We start from the raw sequence: 20,331 nt of genomic DNA on the forward strand, positions 1-20,331 counted from the left end.
ATTTTTGTTGCGCACTAAAATCCTTGGATTCGAAACATATCTGAATTCCTGCTCTTTGCCGCAAATATTTTAGGTAGGGGGAAGTACGCTGAAAAATCGATTTTTGGTTAAAACATCGAATATTTTTTATTTATTATTTTAGATTTCTGAAAAAGTTTCTTTTATAAAACTTTTTCTTTGAAAATTTATTTTATATAGCTTCTGATATAAAATAAGAGCATGCACTTGTTCATTTAGCATGACACTTCATTCTGGTGCAATCTGTTTTTCTATCTATAAACTACAATCTAGAAAGGAATATAACATATTTTTTCTAATTTTATATCTCAGAGAAATTAAATCTCAACAGTCTCATAAAGACATCGACTCAAATATTGACAATTTTTTATGGTCATTAAAAGAAACTGAGAAAATCTTTTACAAATTCCTTTGTAAAGTTTTAACAATGAAAGAAAGGATCAGCATTTGAATAAAAAAAGAAATTAAATAATACTTGATTTTCTTTAATTAAATGTAAAATTAATTTTTATGAGTTATTTTGAAGCCAAATTAGAGATACTGTGTTTGCCCCCCTGTCAGCTTTGACTTGCCTCCCCGTCGGCAAATCTCTGCCGCCGTCTCTGCTTCGTTAATCTAAAAGAAAATTAAAAGGTATATAAAAGAAAATTTTAAAAAGAAAGACAATTAAAATGTATATCTATAGTAGCTATAATTGTCAGACAGTTACGCTTATTGATATCCGTTTGTTGCCAATTATACAAAATCCCAGTGAACAACGCCAAAAACCTTACAAATAACGATACTGTCCCCAGGTCATGAAATCAGTATTGAATTTATAATTTTAAAAAAATTAAGAATTATGAGGCATACAACTATGAGAAAAATTTTGAGGATGATTTTGGCATAATTTTGAGCAGGAGAATAGATTTTCATTTTAGAAGGTGGCTTTTTATAGTTTTTAAGAATTGGTGCTTTTCAATGGTTGCCCACAAAAATAAAAATCACTAAATAATAAAATTAGCCATTGATCTGCTGCGAGTAATTAGCGTCATGGTTCACCGCACTTCTCTACCAACTTAATTTCTATTTGATGAAGTCATTATTTAAATGACATCCGGTGTAATTCACCTCATGTTATTTGAAAATTGGTGAATTGTTTGAGGAAATAACCTCTTAGAAAAAGGCATTTTACATTTATGATAATACATTGCTCTTGGTTTTTGAATAACTCAATAAACAAAGTTTTGTCTTTTATTTATTTTATTTTTTTTTTTTCAATCGGATCAAATCTTCGGAAATGACGTTATGATAAATTAATTCTGAAATCAAAGGATTTATGAATAAAGCTGAATTGTATTAAGTAAATTATTTATCTTTGAATCTTCATTTTTTATTTTTCTGTTTTGATGGAATCTTTTTAAGAGAATCTCTTGAAAGAGAACAGATATCTTTAGTTACTTAACCTATTCGCTTATATGCAGGATAGCATTTCTATAAGGTGTCCCAAAGTCTTTTGAGTAGATCAAATATATAGAAACAAGTTATTTTTATAATGAGATATCGGTTCAGAAACGCAAAGGCGACCCCTACAATAGACTCTTTGTCTATTGTAATAGAAGTATAAAATATACATAGGGTTTAATGAAATACAAATTTATCATAGAGTAAAAAACTAGCTGTATTTCAAGTTGCTCACAGCATATCAGATCCGATAAGCAATTTTGAATTACTTGCATTATGAAGTTACACGTATTGTTATTTTTTCACATTTGATATGAACACGAGATCATATGTTTATGTCTGATATAAAAAAAAATCAGAAAATTCGTTACTGCCTGAGAAAAATTTAGTTTCTTCTGAGATATGTGATGTTGCTTATTAAGAAACGATTCACTTTTATGATAGATCTTTCTAGTATACCGAACGATTTTGACCTTGCAAAATTCATTTTTAATAATGAACACTTTCAAACGCGAAGCTGCAAATCTCAGGACCAATACTAGAATGCAATTATTACTTAATTCTTCAATAATTTATTTATACTAATGAAAATATTTTATCCATAAATCAATGAAAAAATTCTAAATTTTTTTTCGACAAACTAAAATACTGGAATGGATTGCTTAGGGCATTTTCTTAATTTTAGGCTTTTATATCTAGGCATGAATTAGAGATGGGGTTCCCTGAAGTTTTAAATTTTTTGTACTTAAACACGTATGTTAAAATTGATTAATAAATGTTAAATTATATTAAATTCCAAAAATATGTGAAAATTGCTTCTGTTAAAAGAATAAAGTTCTGTGTAGATAGCAAAAATGTTTGCTTTCGTACGTTTTCAATTACTGTATGATTAGACTATTTTTTGGAATTTAACGGGAACTAATAAATGCATTATTATTTTCTCCTACAACCCTTTTAATAATGTACTACAACAATATGTGTGCTATTACTGAAATGCTCATTTTAAGACTCATGTAAGTGTCATTTCCATTTCTATTTGAAATATGAAAAAGTGGTATAAGTCAATAAATTCATCATAACATTTTGCAGATATTTTGCGTCTTATAATATTTTTATAGATAGAAGCATGAAACTGGATGATTGTAAGAAAAATATTTCACTTGTTGACACTTTTACACTATAAGGGCTGTGTAATAAAGTTAATTTTTAAAAATTTTTAATATTAATATCCTTAGAATTCAAAATATATTCATATAACTGCCTATCTTATTTAATGAATCTTTGTAATTGGAAATATATGTTTAGAAACAATATTTAAGGAAATAAGAGCTTGCTCCATTTTTTCCCGGCACCTTGCACCTCTGGTAGTGCATTTTTATTTCTTTTATATCCAGACTTTTAAATTTAAAACGACAATACTTTCACGTGATTGAGCATAATTTTCATCAAATTTAGATTATTTCTTTCCTAAAATCTCGGCACTTGAAGCGATTTCAAAATTTTATTAATTTTCTTTGTCCATATATTATAAAGGAAATACAACATGAAACAGTAAAATATGAATTTATAAGTTCAAAGAATTTATTAGATTACAAATTCGCACCCAATTCCAACAAAACAGTACAGTAAATAGATTATTAATGATTATAATTTTCTCTATTTTGGCGCGTAATATTAAAATAAAATTAAATACTCCTTTTTCAAAATGTGCGAAGTAATCTTCTTTGCCCTTCCAGTAACTGAAAAAGGCATCAAATCCTCTGTGAACAGGAAGATCATCTTTGTGATGAAATTCTAAATGTCACTTAAATTGAATAAAGCATAAATTAACAAATTATTTAAGACAATTAGGTATGGAAATAGAACTAAATCTTATTTTTTTCTATTAAATATACACATAGAAATTTAAGCACATTTTTTGAAGTCTATACATTTGTATATAACAGTATGTAATACAAGAGAATCTCAGTTTTACGAAATAAATGAAAATTCTTGATAACGGATAACAGGAAGAGAAAAAGATTTAACACTTTTCATGTAAATTACTCTGCACTATGTAATGAATAAAATTTTTATGATACCCTGTATTTTAAGGCAAAAAGAGAAGTTATATGCCCCATAAAATAATTATCTTGACCTGCCTTAATTAACAAAAAATAATAATACATCCATAAAATGAATGTACAGATTATATTTTGAAAAATCGCATCAAAAAATTCAATCATACATAATTTTCAATCAAATTGTGAGAATTATATAAAAAAATTATATTAATTATATTAAGAATATTAATAAATGTCTTTTATTTTTTCAGGAATTCGCTGACAGAAGCTTCAAACATTCAATCTAAAAGAATACAACTGTCAAGATTAATCATGGTCTTCAGTTTCATCACCCTCGTGTCAAATTACCATCACAGAGTATTGCTTAACAATCAGTTAAGGAATAAGCCTCCATCATTTATTAAAACCTTTTTTCTTTGATTTTTTAATGTGCCACGAACATAATAACAGGCTAGTTTCATAGCAGTTATCCTTCTTTTTTCTCTCTCTTTATATCAGACAAACAAATTCTCCCCCCCTCATCTTTTCGTACAAATATAATAGCTAATTTTATTCCTAATATAACTGCAAAATTCTGGAAAAAAATTCTTATGATGATCTAAATTCCCACATACTTTTAAATGCTTAAATAAGCATTAAATCGATAAAAGTGAAGAAAAAATACATACAATTAGTTGCACACTTTTAAATACAGTTAAAAAAAATAAGTAATAATATATCATGAAAGTGTAGAAATCATTGAAACGAAATTTCAAGTGAAAATAAGCATAATACAAGAAACATTATTTATAATACTTTTCAATTTGTGGTTAAGAATGTTCGATGAAAAGTTCAATTCAGCATGATTTGCATTTATTTTCTACTTCACAAACAAAGCAACATACCTCAATTAGCAAATTATTGTCGTAATTTTGCACTTTCAACATGCATGATATGTATTTGATAGTTTTAATTTTGGCCTATGCCGCTTTGGTGTCACCAGAAACCATTGGTCATGTGACTAGAGATTATTTTGGCGATATTTTCACTCTTGAAGACTGTGACCCTAATGATTCTTGCAACAGAGATGGGCGGAGAGCTGCAATGATTCCAGGAGAGGCATGTCGTTGTCAGTGTGCACCATCCCATTATGTGTTCCGGGAAGATATCAACGAATGCATCAAAGATATCGGAGGTAAATTTGCTATTTCGCTTTGAAACGTTTTATTCAAATTAATCGCATTCGAAGCTTTTTTTTTTTTTTTTTTTTTGGTAAAATGTATGAGAGAAGTCACTCCTTATCCAGAAACTAATTACAAATACAATTTTTTTTGCTAATTTATTTTATTAGATTCTTTAAACACATAAAAGTTTAAGTTTTGAATGAGTAATTTTAAATGTGCAATTGTAATATTCTTTCCACATACAAAGAAAAAAACAATGCATCATAAAATAATGAAAAGAAAAAAATCACAAATATCCATGAGTACATTTGCCATATATTCACAAACTTTGAATAGTTTTAGAAATTCGCTAGAATCGTGAAAAAATAATAAAGTGAAAAATCATAAAACTGTATTGGCACAATTATCCATAAAATCCATAAACACTGGGATCCACAATTATCCACATTATCCATAAACATTGGGATTAAGCGCAAACAGAAATTTTAAACTATTATTCAATAAAAAGACAAGATTAGCGAGACTATTACAAAGATAATGAAAAGAAAATTCATAAATATTCATGAGCCTATTTACCATATATTCACAAACAAAAGGATTCAGGAAATACTGCCAATATATATAATAAAGCTAAAAATCGTTAAATGGTAAAAGCATCATTATTGACGACAACAGAAACACTGGTATTAAACACAGCCAGAAATTTTTCAGCAATTAATCCATAAAACGACAAGAATTAATGTGTCGTTCTTCTTTATCATTCAAGTCATTACTTGCACTGTGAAAAACCGATGTGATAAGGAAAATTGCCCCAAAAATATATTGGAATGAAGAATGAAACTAGAAACTGCGCTTTTCTCACCTTTCGGCCAAATTTGATGTGAACGTAGCAATACAAGCAAAACAAGTTGTAATTCAATTTATCATGTCACGAAAAAATAGTTTGTCGTGTATATCATTGATCTTATCTATAGAGATCGCTGACCTTAAAATTCTTATAACAAGAAAGTGGAAATTCCTTTCTGATGTTCGCTTAATTGCATGTTTCGGTAGATGTTCTATTAATTGCAAGGAAAGGGTTTGGAAACATTTATTTTATGAGCTAATTCTTGAGAAAAACCGTCTTGATTATATGCTGCTACGAGTTTTTCCCCTCAGCGGAGAATTTCAGAAAAATAAAATAAATAAATAAAAACGAAAGACTGACACTGTCTCATTTTATACGAAATCAAAATTGAAATATTGATCTCAAAGAAATATGTCAACTGTAAAAACATTAGTGTTGTCATAAAACGTTTAATTATTTATCACAATACAAATGTGGCTTTTATGTAGTTGTTCTTTTTGCACTTTTAATGTGGCTGCAATATTGTTTTAAATGCTCTTTTTATATAAACAGTCCAAAAACTTTTCTATTAAAAATGATTACTTCAAGCGATAATAACATTTAAATGGTTTCTGGAAATAAATGTTTACCAACAACATATAAACGCCGCGTCTGTCAATATTTTTATAATCGTTTACATATACGTTTAATCGCATTTGGCAATTCATTTTCATTTATTTCATTCCATACTTGAAATGTTACTCAAGAATGAAACGAAATATCTTGAAAATTCTATAGATGAAATGCTTGAAATGTAGTTATATTTATTTCAAAAAAGAACTAATTACTTTTTTTGTTTTAAATTAAAGTATAAATCATTATATACTTAAGTAAATTTTTCATGAGAAAATAAAATATTTTTTCTTGTTGATGAACAAGAACACCTATGTACAACTATTGTCAGAATAGAAAACTTTAGAAGCTGAGACAATTAACAATTTTTATCAAAAATATACTAATTTAATTTACTTTCAATTTTTTTTATTTATGAAAAATTAATTGAAGCGAGAATCTGCTTATTTATACGGTAAATTTTTCATTTCCATATCTAAGGTACTCCCAGTAGGATTTTTATCATAAGGCTAACACTAAAAAAAGTACGGGAATGAAATATATCATAACACAAATAATTTATTTGTATTTTTAAAAATAAAACGTTTTGTTACAAATTGTTTTTAAAATTAAGTTAAAAATATTTACTAAAATTGAAGAAATAAATTTTTGGAGAAAAAAGGGGAAATTAATATTTCTGAAAAGCCCATTTTCTTTTTTTTTTTTTCTTTTTTCCTTCTGATTTTAAGATGTTGCTAAAATAGCTTTGGTGCAATAAAAATATGCCAAATTTCGAAGTTCCGAACCCGAAACTTTTTTACGTACTCTCTAATAAATATACTTTTGTATTATTTACCGTATAGCATTGGAGAACAATAGTTACGAAAGAGCCCATTAGAATGCATTTTTTATCGATTTTTTTTACTTTCTCGTATACGAACTATAAAGTATTGTGATCATCCAGAAAATCGAATTCCAAATTTTGATGCATCTCCATCCACGTTTCAGACCTCTCTGAATTCGAAAATCACATTTTTAGCCTTATATCTGTTTGTCTGGGAACATGATTACTCAAAAACTGTTTGAGCTAAAAGAATGAAATTTGGTGGAGGGATTTTAGATGAAATTTATAGATTTCTATCCAATTTTGAATGATAAGTATCAAAAACGTAAATTCTTATCATATTTTGAACCAAATCTGTCAATAAGTTGTACATTTGTCAATCTGTACTTTCGCATGTATATAAAAGCAAAAAAAAAAAAAATCAGTGAAATTCGGTATGTGATCATGTGACTACAATTGTAGTTTCTTGTCAAATTTTTATACCAATCGATCGGGAGAAATACGTCCAAAACATATTCTGAGAGGTCAAATTATTACGACCACATCCTCAATTCAATGTTGGACTACATTTTTCCCTTAATACTTCGTAGTTTCCTCTTTGTATAGACTCTATGATGTTAGTATATGGTGTGAAGAATTGGAGACCATATATGATGAACTGTACTTTCCATTTCCTTAAAATTTGTTAATATTGGATCCAGCTGCCTGATGCCCTTTTCGATCTCACCACACAGATTCTTAATTGAATTGAGATTTGGTGATTATATAAGCCAAATTAACCAGATAAAGTCTATGCCATGCTCTTCAAACCATCTGCAGACAATATCAGTTTTATGACAGAACATTGTTCTGCTGGAAGCATCCATCCCCGACAGGGTACATCATTAATAGAACAGAATGTACTTGATCTGCGATAACACTTAAATACCCTTGGGCATTCAGACATGAAAAAATCATACAATGCCAAGAGAACATAACCCGAAACCATAATATTGCCTCCACCACCTTGAAGTGTTGCGGCAATGCTATTGAGGTCTATGCTTTCGTGTTGTTTTTTCCATATTCGCACCCTACTGTCTACATAACGCAATTGAAAACATTATTCATCAAACCATCCTTTCCAGTCATATACTGTCCTATCCTTGTGCTTCTTTGCGAATTGGAGACATCTACTCTTGTTCAAGGAAGACAGTACTGGCTTTTGAACAAGTAATCTTCCATAACCTATATGGTCTAATGTGCGGGGAACAGATCGTTCGGTGACTTTCGCAGTTGCTCCCTGATTAAGATTCCCCGCAATTTGACGTACTGTATCTCTCCTATTGGATTGGTCAACCCTGGCTAGTCTCTTTTCAAAATAAGCATTTCAGTAGCCTGACCACCACAAGCCTAATATTGAGACTCAGTTTTCTACTTAATAGTCCACTCTCTGGAAATACTAATAACTGCTGCTTTCGAACTCTTCAGAAGTGCAGTCATTTTGGTGATACTGATTCCGATGCTTCGAGCGCCTACAATCATCCCGCGTTGAAACTCAATCTAATCTTGTCTTGTGTCCGTTTCTTATCAAGCGACATACTGCAATGGATGTTTCACTTGTTCTGCATTTTAGTCATATCGTTATCTCGCCCCCCCTAATGGCAACAATGTGCAATTATGACCGATCTGCGTATAAGTGTCATGTGCTTATAATAATTTAGCCACGCAGAGTATATTCACACGATAGATTCAGTTTGATCACGCCAAAGATTCATATTTCGTAACTATTGTTCGCCGATACTATGCAAGACATTCACGACCTTACCCAAGTTTCACGATTCGGGATTTCATACGGGAAGACGTGGATAAGATCTTTATTGGGCAATATGCCAGAAAAGAGAGTAAGCCACTCCTGCTGGTCTTTGGCTATTAATCGCTGGCATAGGTACCAAAAAATTGGAAAGTATTTTGTACGCCTTTTTTCTGACCAATTTAAACCAACATTTAGCATAGAACTACAATTGTGGTCAGAAAATCAGATATGCAATTTCATATATTTTAGTCAATTCGTTTTTGAGTCATTGCTTTCACATATTTGAGAAAATAAAAACGAGCAGATGGTAAACTCCTCGATGGATTTGGTTTCAAATTTAATAAATATCTACACTTTATACATAAAATCTGTGTACCAAATTTTATTCCTTTTAACACTGTTCGTTTTGTAGTTATGTTAAATTATATTCGGACAGAAGAACAAATAGACACTCTCTGAATGGATTTCGTTCACAATTTAATAGAAATTTGCAAATTTGGAATAGAGATCGTATACCAGATTTCATCCATCTCGCTGAAAAGTTTTTTTGAGTTATGCTCGCAGACAGACATAATTCCAAAAATGTGTTTTTCGGATTCAGGGTGGTTTGAATCATGAAAACGTGTCAAAATCACGAATTCGAATTTTTTTTTTTTTTTTCAATACTTTCTCTTTATGTACTTAGTTATAAGGAAATAAAAAATTATTAGAAATCCTGTATGAGATTATGTATGATTCCTGTATGTTTTCATATACAAAATTGTATACTTTATTTAAAACACATTTCAGTAAGATAGAATATCTTGTGTTTTTCTTTTAAGCATTTTTGTGGTTTGCTTTAAATCTTTCTACATAAAGATTTTTTTTCAGAATGTCCATTATTCATGTTTGCGAGGCCTTATGCCGTCGAAAAAATACCTTTGGTCTTCCTGCCAATGACAGGTCAACTCGTATACCCAGGAGCTCACCTGACAGTCTCTGGTAAAGTTTCTATTACTAAAAATGCGTCTATTGATTATGTTTCGTCAAATTATCTCATCATTTGTTACATCATTAAATTATCGTTACGTTCTTAATATCTCGTTATTAATTGCACCAAAATATCTTACATATCAAACGGATTTCTATATGACACCCTTTAGATTGTGAGATATTCTAAAAGATATTCTTATTAATGAATCAATATTAGCATGTTGAAAATGATTTTAAAACAGTCGATCTAAGAGAGTTTTTAAATGTATGTGTGCACAAATTTCTCTTCAGAGATCTGATGCACTAAGCAAATTCTGAAAGAAAATTTGAAACTCACAAAAAAAAAAAAAAAAAAAAAAAAAACCTTAGAAAGTTTATAAAATATGGATGAATATATAAATATGCGTTTTGATCAATTCTATAATCATGTACCTAGAATTTGGATTAAGTATTTTGTTTTAAAACTAAAGTACTTTTTCATTTCAAAGGCTATAATATTTTATATATATATTATATATATAATTCAAAATAAAACTAATAAATACTTTTCGACGAAATTATTTAAATAAGCACCTACTATGCCCTAAAAAGTAATTTCTGTTTACTTAAGAAAATTCCTGAAACTTTTCCAAAAAAAGTTTAATTTGTAATTTTTTGTCTTTAGTAATTATAGTTTAAAACTTTAAAAGCTGTATAATTTAATAAATGCTCTGTATTTTATATATTAAGCCTAAGACTTTTGGGCTCTTCGCATTTTAAACATCAAATTCCCTTAACTTAATCTTGGATAATCAACGAAAATATTTGTTTGTTTATCTCTCAAGTTCTAAAACTTGGTTCAAATTTAAACAGCATGTCCTTTTAAACTCCATTGCCGTTTTTTCCTTCAAATTATAAAACAACAATAGATTCAATTCATGGCCACGCGAAATGTATAGAATGTACTGTGCTAATATAATTTTGGAATACAGTTCAGAACAAAAAAACAAGCGACATAAAACATTGCAATGAACATTTAGATGTTCGATAGCATGCGTTGCTACGATTATGTGGTGACTGTGACTAAAAGGAATTTTTGAAGCAGCGACGTCTATTTATGACTATAAAAGAACTCATTAATCCTCATTTTGTGTCTGTATACATTATTCATTCAGTATTATACAGATTTTGATAAATGATTTAGCAAACCTGATTTAATGCTAGGACTGTTAAATCAAAAGCATTTCAAAATTTTCTTTGAAATTTCCAAAAGGTTTGTATCATTTTATTCCTTTTATTATTATAAAACATCTCAAATTAGCCTCATTCTAAAAGGTAAGTAAACTCTTTCTAATATATATGACAGAATGAAACACATGTCAAATAACATTATTCAGGTAAGTGGTGAATGTGTCGCTTTGTAATACAAACAAGAATTACGAATATAAATTTAATTAGCTTAAATTTGAGCGACATAAAATTATTATAAAGAATAGTTATAAGATACGAAATTATCATACTATTGTATACAAATGAAAAAATAACCAGAAATGTTATTTGCAGGTATCGCTAGACTTTCATCATCAAAATTAGCCTGCAATGTCAAATCATCGCTGCTCATGACGTCACATGGTTTCCAACCAATAAGAACTCCGAGTGAAATATTTGGCGTTTATTACGATGGCAATAAAACTTTTCTGCAAGTAAGTTAAAATGAAATGAAATTAATTTAATTTCAAAGAAGCATCAGAGTATGAACATTAAAATATTTAAAAATATTAATAGTTATCAAATACATAGATATCGAAACACATAATGGAAACCGCAAAAAAAATTAATCTCTAATACTTATGAGGATATGTTTGAACAAAGCTCAGTTAAAAAAACGATCCATAATTGCGGTCAAAACTACTTTTACTGCAGATTTCTTTTTTACCAATAATAACAGACTGAAATACTATCACGAATGTTAAGAATAAAATAAGCACGCTTACCTCTTTTCTCTTTTACAATTGTATTTATTAAAATGTATATTCAAAGTATATATACCAAATTATTGGCTGGAAAATAAAACTCCGTAGTTTATAGAATGCAGCAATTTCTAGGACTGAATCATTCGAAGAACTACCAAAAGGTCGAATGATATTCAATGTTTCTATCAAATCTTTTTTCCGAATAGAAATTCTAATTCCTCAATTTTTCCCTTTTTTTAAAGTTCTCCGTTTCCACTTTTGAATGGGGCTGCGATGGCTTCGTAGTAGAATTTTGGTTCAACGACCGGAGAATCGCTGGTTCGAAACCAGATTTTTAGGAAAAAACGCTATGTATGGGGTTCTAGTGCACATTAAATCCTTCGAGAGTCAAACGCTCTCCCACTGGTATGGTGCCAAAATTCGATAAGACGATTTTGATTCAGATGTCTTGCAAAATTTTTCCGTTTCATAATATCCTTTATGTAGCTCCAAAACGAGACGTTAATATTAATTGGCTAATCTCTTCTGTCCAAATTCTCTTTTCAAATTCAACAATACCTTCCCATCTGCCTTGTCACTCCAGAGTATACAGGCTTAGATATTCTATTTTACCATGATACAAAATTAAGGTCCCATTTTATAAAAGCCCTTGAATAGTTTCAAAATGGGACGATAGTATAAATAAATTATTTTTTCTGTCTAAGTCACTTTGTCAAGTTCAACAGATCTACATCTGTCTTGTCACTCTAGAGTACCACATCTTGACCAGCATTTACATATTCTAAAATGGAAATAAATTCAAATCTTTTTGATATAACGTTACAGCTATTATAACCTTATGACCTCTGATAATTGTAAATTTGAAGTAGATCTTCAACTTAATTCTCGTTAAAAATCCTATTTGCTTAATCCATACCATTTGTGCCCCAAGAAATTACATTCTATACAGCATGGAAATTTCATAGCTTCAACAATATTCAACTTATATTTTGTCTTTTGATATCATACTTCTGATAATTTCATTGGTTAGGAGATATTTTGTTTCACCAATTTTAAAGTCCACATTATGGCGAACACTTATTTAATCTCTATTCGCTATAAATATACTTTTTGTATCTTTAATGTTGGATTTTGTATCAATAACATTGCTGTCGATGCACAATGCAAATTACTCGTTAGAGCGGGACACTAAGTCATATTCGCCATCATAATAAAAGTGGATTGCATACTGCTGTTGAAAAGCAGCAGCACCACCTTCTTTTTCATTGTATAAGTTTAAACATTATTCATTCAATTTTACAAGTAATATTTAGTTTCTTAAAAAAACCAAACGTTATTTTAATTGTAGAGCTTTCACTCTTCAAGGAAAACTTGGTGATGAAGGTATGGCTTTTTTCGGAGAAGAAAATTTTTTGAATGACTATATTTCAGCTCAGTTTCGATTTCTTTTTTACTAAAAACGATTAAAAATTCTTAATTACTTGACAACTTATTATTAAAACTCGAAATGATTGATGAAAAACTGAAAAGATTGATTTCTGCCTCTCAGATCCTTTTGTGTAGACCTTTTGGCTTGTCACGTTTTGGACAAGTCTCACGATAGATGTTACTTTTTTTTTTTGGGGAAAATGATTAATTGATAAACATTGCTTTTAATGTAACTTCCATTTCATTTATTCACGCTCAGCTTTTTAGTCCTATTTTCTACAGAATATTGGAAAATATTGTGCTGAACAAGGTTATTTCTTAACATTCAGAATAAGCGAAATATCGACTTTGTAAGCTAATAAATTGGTGGAAATATCAATATCCTCATACCTTTTAGCCTGTCTTTTTATATACTGGATCGGTGAAAGCTTATGTTTAGTACGTCTTTTTAAATGATCATTAAAACTAAAGAAAAATTTCGTCACATGGCTAAATTGATAATTTCTCATCAATACTATTCCAATTCTTTGTAAATGGAAACATTCTTTTCACAGTATTTCTTGTTTGGTTTGCCTAGATTCATATTTAAAGCAATTTATATAAGTATCTACTGAATCTAGGCATTTTCTGTATTTTTAAGGGAATAAAAATCCATATTTCTGTCATTATCAGATAATTTTAAAATATTTACTAGAAATCTGTGTATTTTTAGTAAAATAAAAAATAATTACTAATAAAACAACAAAGATCTCAACGTCATGGGAAAAAAATTTTATCTATTGGGAAGGGGGAGGGGATGGGATTTCAAAGAAGATCCTGTTAAATAAAAGTAAAGTTAGTCGCAATCAAGAGAAACTTTAAAAAAATAAGATTATCACCTTCATCGAAACCAGAATCTCTAAGTTTTCAAATTTAACTGATATTATATCAGTCTTCAAAAGATGATTGTTTACAAATAGGCGAGAGTAATTAAATTACATTTTAAAACTGTCGTCAATTAGTATACTAAAAAGTAGAAAATTCTTTTTGGTCAAAAATAGGTATATCAAAACAAAATCGTAAAATCTTGAAGTGCCGATAGGAATATTCTAATAAAATTTGAGATTTAATCACATTAATGATATATTTTATTTAATAAACATGGAATTTTTTTATTCAATGTGGCTTAATTTTTACAGTACTATTTTCTGCATCGCACTCTTTTTACATCTTTGTTTTGAGGACCATATTTTGGTTAAAAATTATAATTTTAATGCTATGTAGCAAGCTAAAATTTTACTATACATTTTCTTAATTTCTTATTTATTTCTACCTTTTAGTCCATTATTCATTATTATAATCATTTTGGATCTCAAAATCAATACCAGAAGATGCTACGCATATGGAATTAGAATTTAATTAAAATGCATTAATCATCTAATAAATTCTTAAATGTTATTTATTAAATTTAAATATTGTACTGTAAATGGTTACACATGATGGTACAAAATTTCAGAATTCTAGTGCATTAGAAAAAGAATTAAAAATTGGTTATAAAATTCCATCTTTAGAAACATGGCACAAGTCATGCGAAATAAAAGCGAGTAAATGAAATATCAATAACAATTAAAAGAAATTTAAATATATCCTTGTTGGCATCCTCTATCCAAAACTCTAAGTCAACTTTCAAATATGTTTTAGCCTATATGCGTCATTCGGCTAAAGGGAACTATATACAAATCATAATTTTCGAAGAAAAAGCTAACTTCAACTTATAATTCCAAGGGGGGGGTCTGAAAAGACGGATTTAGTTTCACTAATGTTTGTAATTGTTGTGCATATAATTTTTTTCCTACATATAATAATAAAATAATAAAATTGAAAAAATAATTGATATTTCTGCTCAAAATAAAATAGGAAGGATAAATTCGATTTTTAGTTGAATTTTCAATTTTTTCTAATAAATATTATTCAGTAATGCTTATTTCCATTTTAATTGTGCTTTAAAATTGTTCTTGTAAATAAATATAAAAATAATACGCCTACATTCAGTTTATTTTTACAAGTGATACAAATAGAATCACAATACACGAAACAGAACTACTTACAAATTATGGGAAATCTACTTTCAAACTATCGCAGTTATTTTCGTAAACACTCCAAATTGCAATTTTTGATATTTCACAACTTTTTTTGTAACTGAGATAAAAAAGGAAATGTATAGTAAATTACAAGAGTTAGGCATATTACTGTAATGTAAATTTTTAAGCAGAAAAAAATACGATGGTAAAAATAAATCACAAACCCAAACACTTTTTATGCCCTATTTTTCAGTCTTGAGTGTTTTTCATAATTCTATTCATATTCACATATATATAATTGTATTGTGGAACATTCATTCATTATTTCTCAAATTCATCACTATATTGAATAGCGCTATTGATATGAGACAAATACTACAAATATAAAATGCAATGGTACTTGAAATCAAGAAAAAATAATTTGATATCTCTTTTATTGATGATAACAAAACAGTCAAATTTTTTCAAAACATTCAATTTATTTTTTATTTTCTCTCTGTCTTCAAAACATGGCGATAACAGTTTTTGCTGCTATAAATCCCAAACTCGTTTGTTTCAAGTTTTCAAAATAAAACCTGTAACCTCCTTCTGTTAGGCATAACTTCAGAGAAATAGCCTAATTTTATATTCACGTGGTTGTTTAAATTCATTTTGCTGTTCTTTTTCTCGCAAAAAAAAAAATTTAATAATAATAATAAGTTTACGACGTAGAGTTTGAAATTTAAAGAAGTTATAATAACGTGCGAATAAAACTTCGGATAAAATGATTCAGAGATCAATTAGAAATGAAACAGACGAGCTTACGCACTCCAGAATACGTTCAAATTAATATCAAGACTCAGTAAAGGTTTTTACACATTATGAAATCATTTCATATGCGCTATATAATCGTTTCAAAAAAATTTGCCTTTATTTGTCGAAACGAATTTTTTACATTATTTTTTACATTTTAATGTATGTGTTTACATCCTTTTAAATTTCAAAGAGTGTTCCAATAACTTTGTCGAGAAATTTTAAAGAGATTTGATAATGAAATCCATAATTATGTTTTTACTATTGTTAGCATTGTAAAACCTTACAATGTAACGTTATAACAATGGGTAAATATAACGAACGATAGGTAAACGGTTTTTGTCTTGTAGATTCTTCAAAGAACTTAAAAAAAGTCAGCAAGTTCGTGTCACGACTATTGGAGACAAATGCGGCACAGTTTAGCCGCTAAGAATATGAAGTAAAAACGGTGCGAGAAAACAAATTCGCGGCATTTTAAATGTTCAGAAAGGGAATTTCCTGTTGTTTGGAGTGACGCTGGAACCCAAATCGAAGAACTGTTTGAGCAGCAGACAGTTAAGTTATAGTTATTCCATACCCATAAGTATGGGAAATCCGCGCAACTGAGAAGTTAGTATGTTTTTAACTTTGAATTTAAGTTGGTAAGAAATAATTTTATGAAAGAAAATAAAACAAAATTATATATTATATATATAATTTCGACGCCCAGATACTACAACGCAGTTGCTCTATGTCCAGTCAGTTTAATTAATTAACTGATACTTAAGGTCTGAAAATATTAAAATATTGCATTACCTTCGGGAGCAAGCAACAACGCAGAATTTCAGCACTTTTAATCCATCAGGAAATAAGTAAAAAATACTATAAAATTCTATTTTTTTTTATTATTATTATTATTATTTGAAATTAAAAAAAAAAGATCTGGACGAATCTCAAGGCAAGTTCAATAAAAGTGTGTAAAAAAATATTATTACTCGATCTTTTAACTAAACGGATAAGTAAAGCCAAAAATCATAATTCTTCCTTTTTCAAGTAGATGTAATTTTCCAAACAATTTTATTTCATCAATTTTTCACCATCTTTAAAACCTTTCACATCCACAAAATATGAAGATAACCGAAAGTAAGCAAACTAAAAAGAATTATTTATCAATGATTTAACGTTCTTTAATAATTAGTTGGAAGCATTTCATGTTTTGTATTATCAAATTTTTGGATTGCCCAATTTTTAACCAAATAAAGTATCAGAAAATAAATGTGCGATATCAAAATATGAATCTTATTTGAATCTTTGGAAGCCTTTCTGAAGAATATAAAATTTTAAAAATTGTTCTTCGAATGAATCATTGGATTTGTTATACATTTTAAACATTCTAAGAATACAGCGCGTTGTGTTCCTTTTTTCTTCACAAGAGTTTGTATACCCGGGACATTTTAAAGAGAGAGAGCTGAAACCTTCTAGTAAATCGTGTACCGGGATGACGATAAACAGATGTAGCGTCATCCCGGTACACGATTGGTCACAGAAAGTGGCGTATTCTTTTTAAGTTTTCCAAAGTTAAGTCTGAAGATCACAGACAAAATTTCATTTATCTACATTATTGCATTTTTCGGTTGTCACATGCATATACAAACGAATCGGTAGATCAACAAACGGTCAATCTTTTGATGGATTTGATCCAAAATTTGATGTGCATTTACAATCCCACATGGAGATACCATAATCGTATATGCCAAATAAGTAAGCAAGTTATCTTCCCCCGGTGAGTGCAATAATGGGTTTTTTTTGGGGGGTGGAGGGGGTACCGCCATTGAAAGAGCATACTTTTATCTGAGGAATAGTGGTGTGACTTGTTTGTAAGCTATTTTGTGACGACCACAGAACCCCATGTTATTCGTCATAACGACTCAGTCATGCAGTTCACCTCGGGCTTTACAGCAGGTTGGAGGTAATTCTTAACGATACACATTAACAAGTTTGATGTTAAAACAACATGCTAAATTTATCCATCCAGCTCATTGCGCTTTTGAGTTATTGCATCACAAAGTGATCGACAAACAAACATAATTCCAAAAATGCTTTTTCAATTTCAGATGTGTGTAAATGGTAAAAAATTTTGACGATTTCAGTACATTTCTTTCGTCTTCGAGCTGGTAAAAAGACAACAGATGCTCACATGGAAAAAAACTGAAACGACTGTTTTAAAAGGACTTGAGCTATATCTGACAGCATTAGTCGCATTTGCTAAAAAATTCGAACGGATTCAATTTATTTATTCAAAGCATCTGATGAAAAGAGGGGGGGGGGGAATTAAAATCATTTACATCAAAAATAAGATTACACAGCAATCTAAAAATGAAAAAATATCGAAAATTTAATTTTGCATTATTCGTTGGTCCATATGGTTGGAAAGCTTGACTCCAAATTTTAGATTTCATAACTAACTAGTTTTAAAGGTATTTGAAGTTTTTCGAATATTATCGGAATTTAACATTTGAGGGGACGTGGTTAGATTAGCTATCATTATAAAGCATTTTTCATTCTTAAAAATAAATTAAAAATATTTTTGAATAAATAAATTTCTTATGTCGAATAGGTGTTAATTTATCGACTTTCAATACAAAAATCGTTTCCGTTTACTTATTATCTGTGGGCTTATTTTTTTTATGAGTCTTCATTATTACCACATAATATTCACAAAAAGGACTTTTCAGGCTAATATAAGTTTTTACACACATTCTAATTTTCACTTAGAAGCTTTTCAGTTCAGTATTTTGTTATTTATCATTCATTCTTCTGTTAAGAATATGCCATAATCAAATCGTTTTGACAATTACTAAGATTATAATGTTTTAAAGATAGTACTTGGCAGACTTCTGAAAACAATTTTTGAAAAATCAGTCCTCTTCAGATGCTAGTGTTTCAAACACAGGTATTGCGAATGAAACTGACGATATCCCTGCTACATCAAACTACATTATTGTGGATATTAAAAATAAAACCAGTGAAGTATAAAGTCGTGATACGAAAAAAAAAAAATCAAACTAGCTAAATTGCGTCAATTTAAAGCTGAGAAGAAATTGGAAGATGATATATATAAAGCTGCTTTTTATTTTAATTTGTTTTATTACTATTATTATTTTTGTGAGTGTATTGAGATAAAAAAAAATTTACGAAAATATTAAGTTTCAATTGTCAAATAATATGCCGTTGTCGCAACCGATGTTATTCCTGCACTACTAAGATAATTTTTTTGAATAAGAAAAAATATATATGATTATATCAAGTTAAAATAGTGTTTTTCTATATTCTTTTAGTTGGAAGGTAACATATTAAAAAATTAGATATCTCCACAAACATTATTAGTTTTTGTTTTATACCTTCACAAAATTTAAGGTTTCTCAGACCTTAACTTTCTTTTTTTAATGTAAGTGTTGATATTCCCTAAGGCTTTTTTTCTATCCACGAATTTATGCCTTAAAATTTTTGCAGGTACTTTCATATACATATACCTATATTTAGGTATGAGAGCTTGATTATTTTTTTGAGTGCCAAAGTTAAAATGTTTAGAATTTTTATGTTTTTTTCGGGTTTAACAACAAAAATAACTGTCTTAAAATTTAATAAAGAGTCAAATCTTCAATTTTATATTATTTTTTGTAATCAATAATCCAAGAAAAATAAATCACTCAAAATGACTCACAAATATCAAAAATTAAGTATTTTATAAAAGTTTTAAAAATTGCAGAAATTTCATTTCTTTTAATTTCAAAGTAATGATGTTCCTTAAATTGACTTTTTTATGAAAAAATTTAACAAAGTATTCTACAAAGAAGGCATTAATTACCTTTATTACTATCTCAAAAGAAAAGTTATAAAAAGGGTTAAGTGTGACCTTTATTTGTTGGCCGATACTAAATGTTAACTAAATTTTAATCTTAACCAACTTATATTTTTAAGATGCTGCACTTTAAATTGATCATTTACATTTTCCCATTTGATCTTAAAATTACTAAAAAAAAACTTTGTTTTATTTTAAGTATTGCAAGATAATTCTTGTAATTTTGGTTTATATTTCTATTTTTCCTCGACTATTATCTCATTTTTAAAATCATCAAATTTTAAATCAGGTTTTACGAATCTCGTCCATCTATCATTTACGAATCTGGTCTGGCTTGGTTGAAATTTTTATTTACGCTCAAGTATTTTCTCATTTTTAAAGAGATTTTTGAAATCATCAGATTTAAATTTGATAATTCCAATTACAAATCGGGCTATATTTGATTTTCTAGTCCACTTTTAAAATTTATTGTAAGCTATTTATGAATCTTATAGAGAGGCGTTTTATTGAATTCTTTTCTATCCG

The 20,331-nt window shown here is 28.7% G+C and overlaps 1 protein-coding gene across 1 annotated transcript in view; it reads left to right on the forward strand.

Annotated features, from left to right (window-relative positions):
* LOC129959852 (dentin sialophosphoprotein-like) overlaps positions 1–20,331 on the forward strand; it is a 103,388-nt gene that overhangs the window by 62,301 nt on the left and 20,756 nt on the right. Inside the window, exons 3-5 of the mRNA XM_056072745.1 lie at positions 3,776–4,698; positions 9,632–9,742; positions 11,276–11,415. Coding sequence (XP_055928720.1) covers positions 4,449–4,698; positions 9,632–9,742; positions 11,276–11,415 — 501 coding nt within the window. The 5' untranslated portion in view covers positions 3,776–4,448. The remainder of the gene's footprint in view (positions 1–3,775; positions 4,699–9,631; positions 9,743–11,275; positions 11,416–20,331) is intronic.

This window comes from Argiope bruennichi, chromosome X2 (assembly GCF_947563725.1).
Source record: "Argiope bruennichi chromosome X2, qqArgBrue1.1, whole genome shotgun sequence".
NCBI classification, from domain to species: domain Eukaryota; kingdom Metazoa; phylum Arthropoda; class Arachnida; order Araneae; family Araneidae; genus Argiope; species Argiope bruennichi.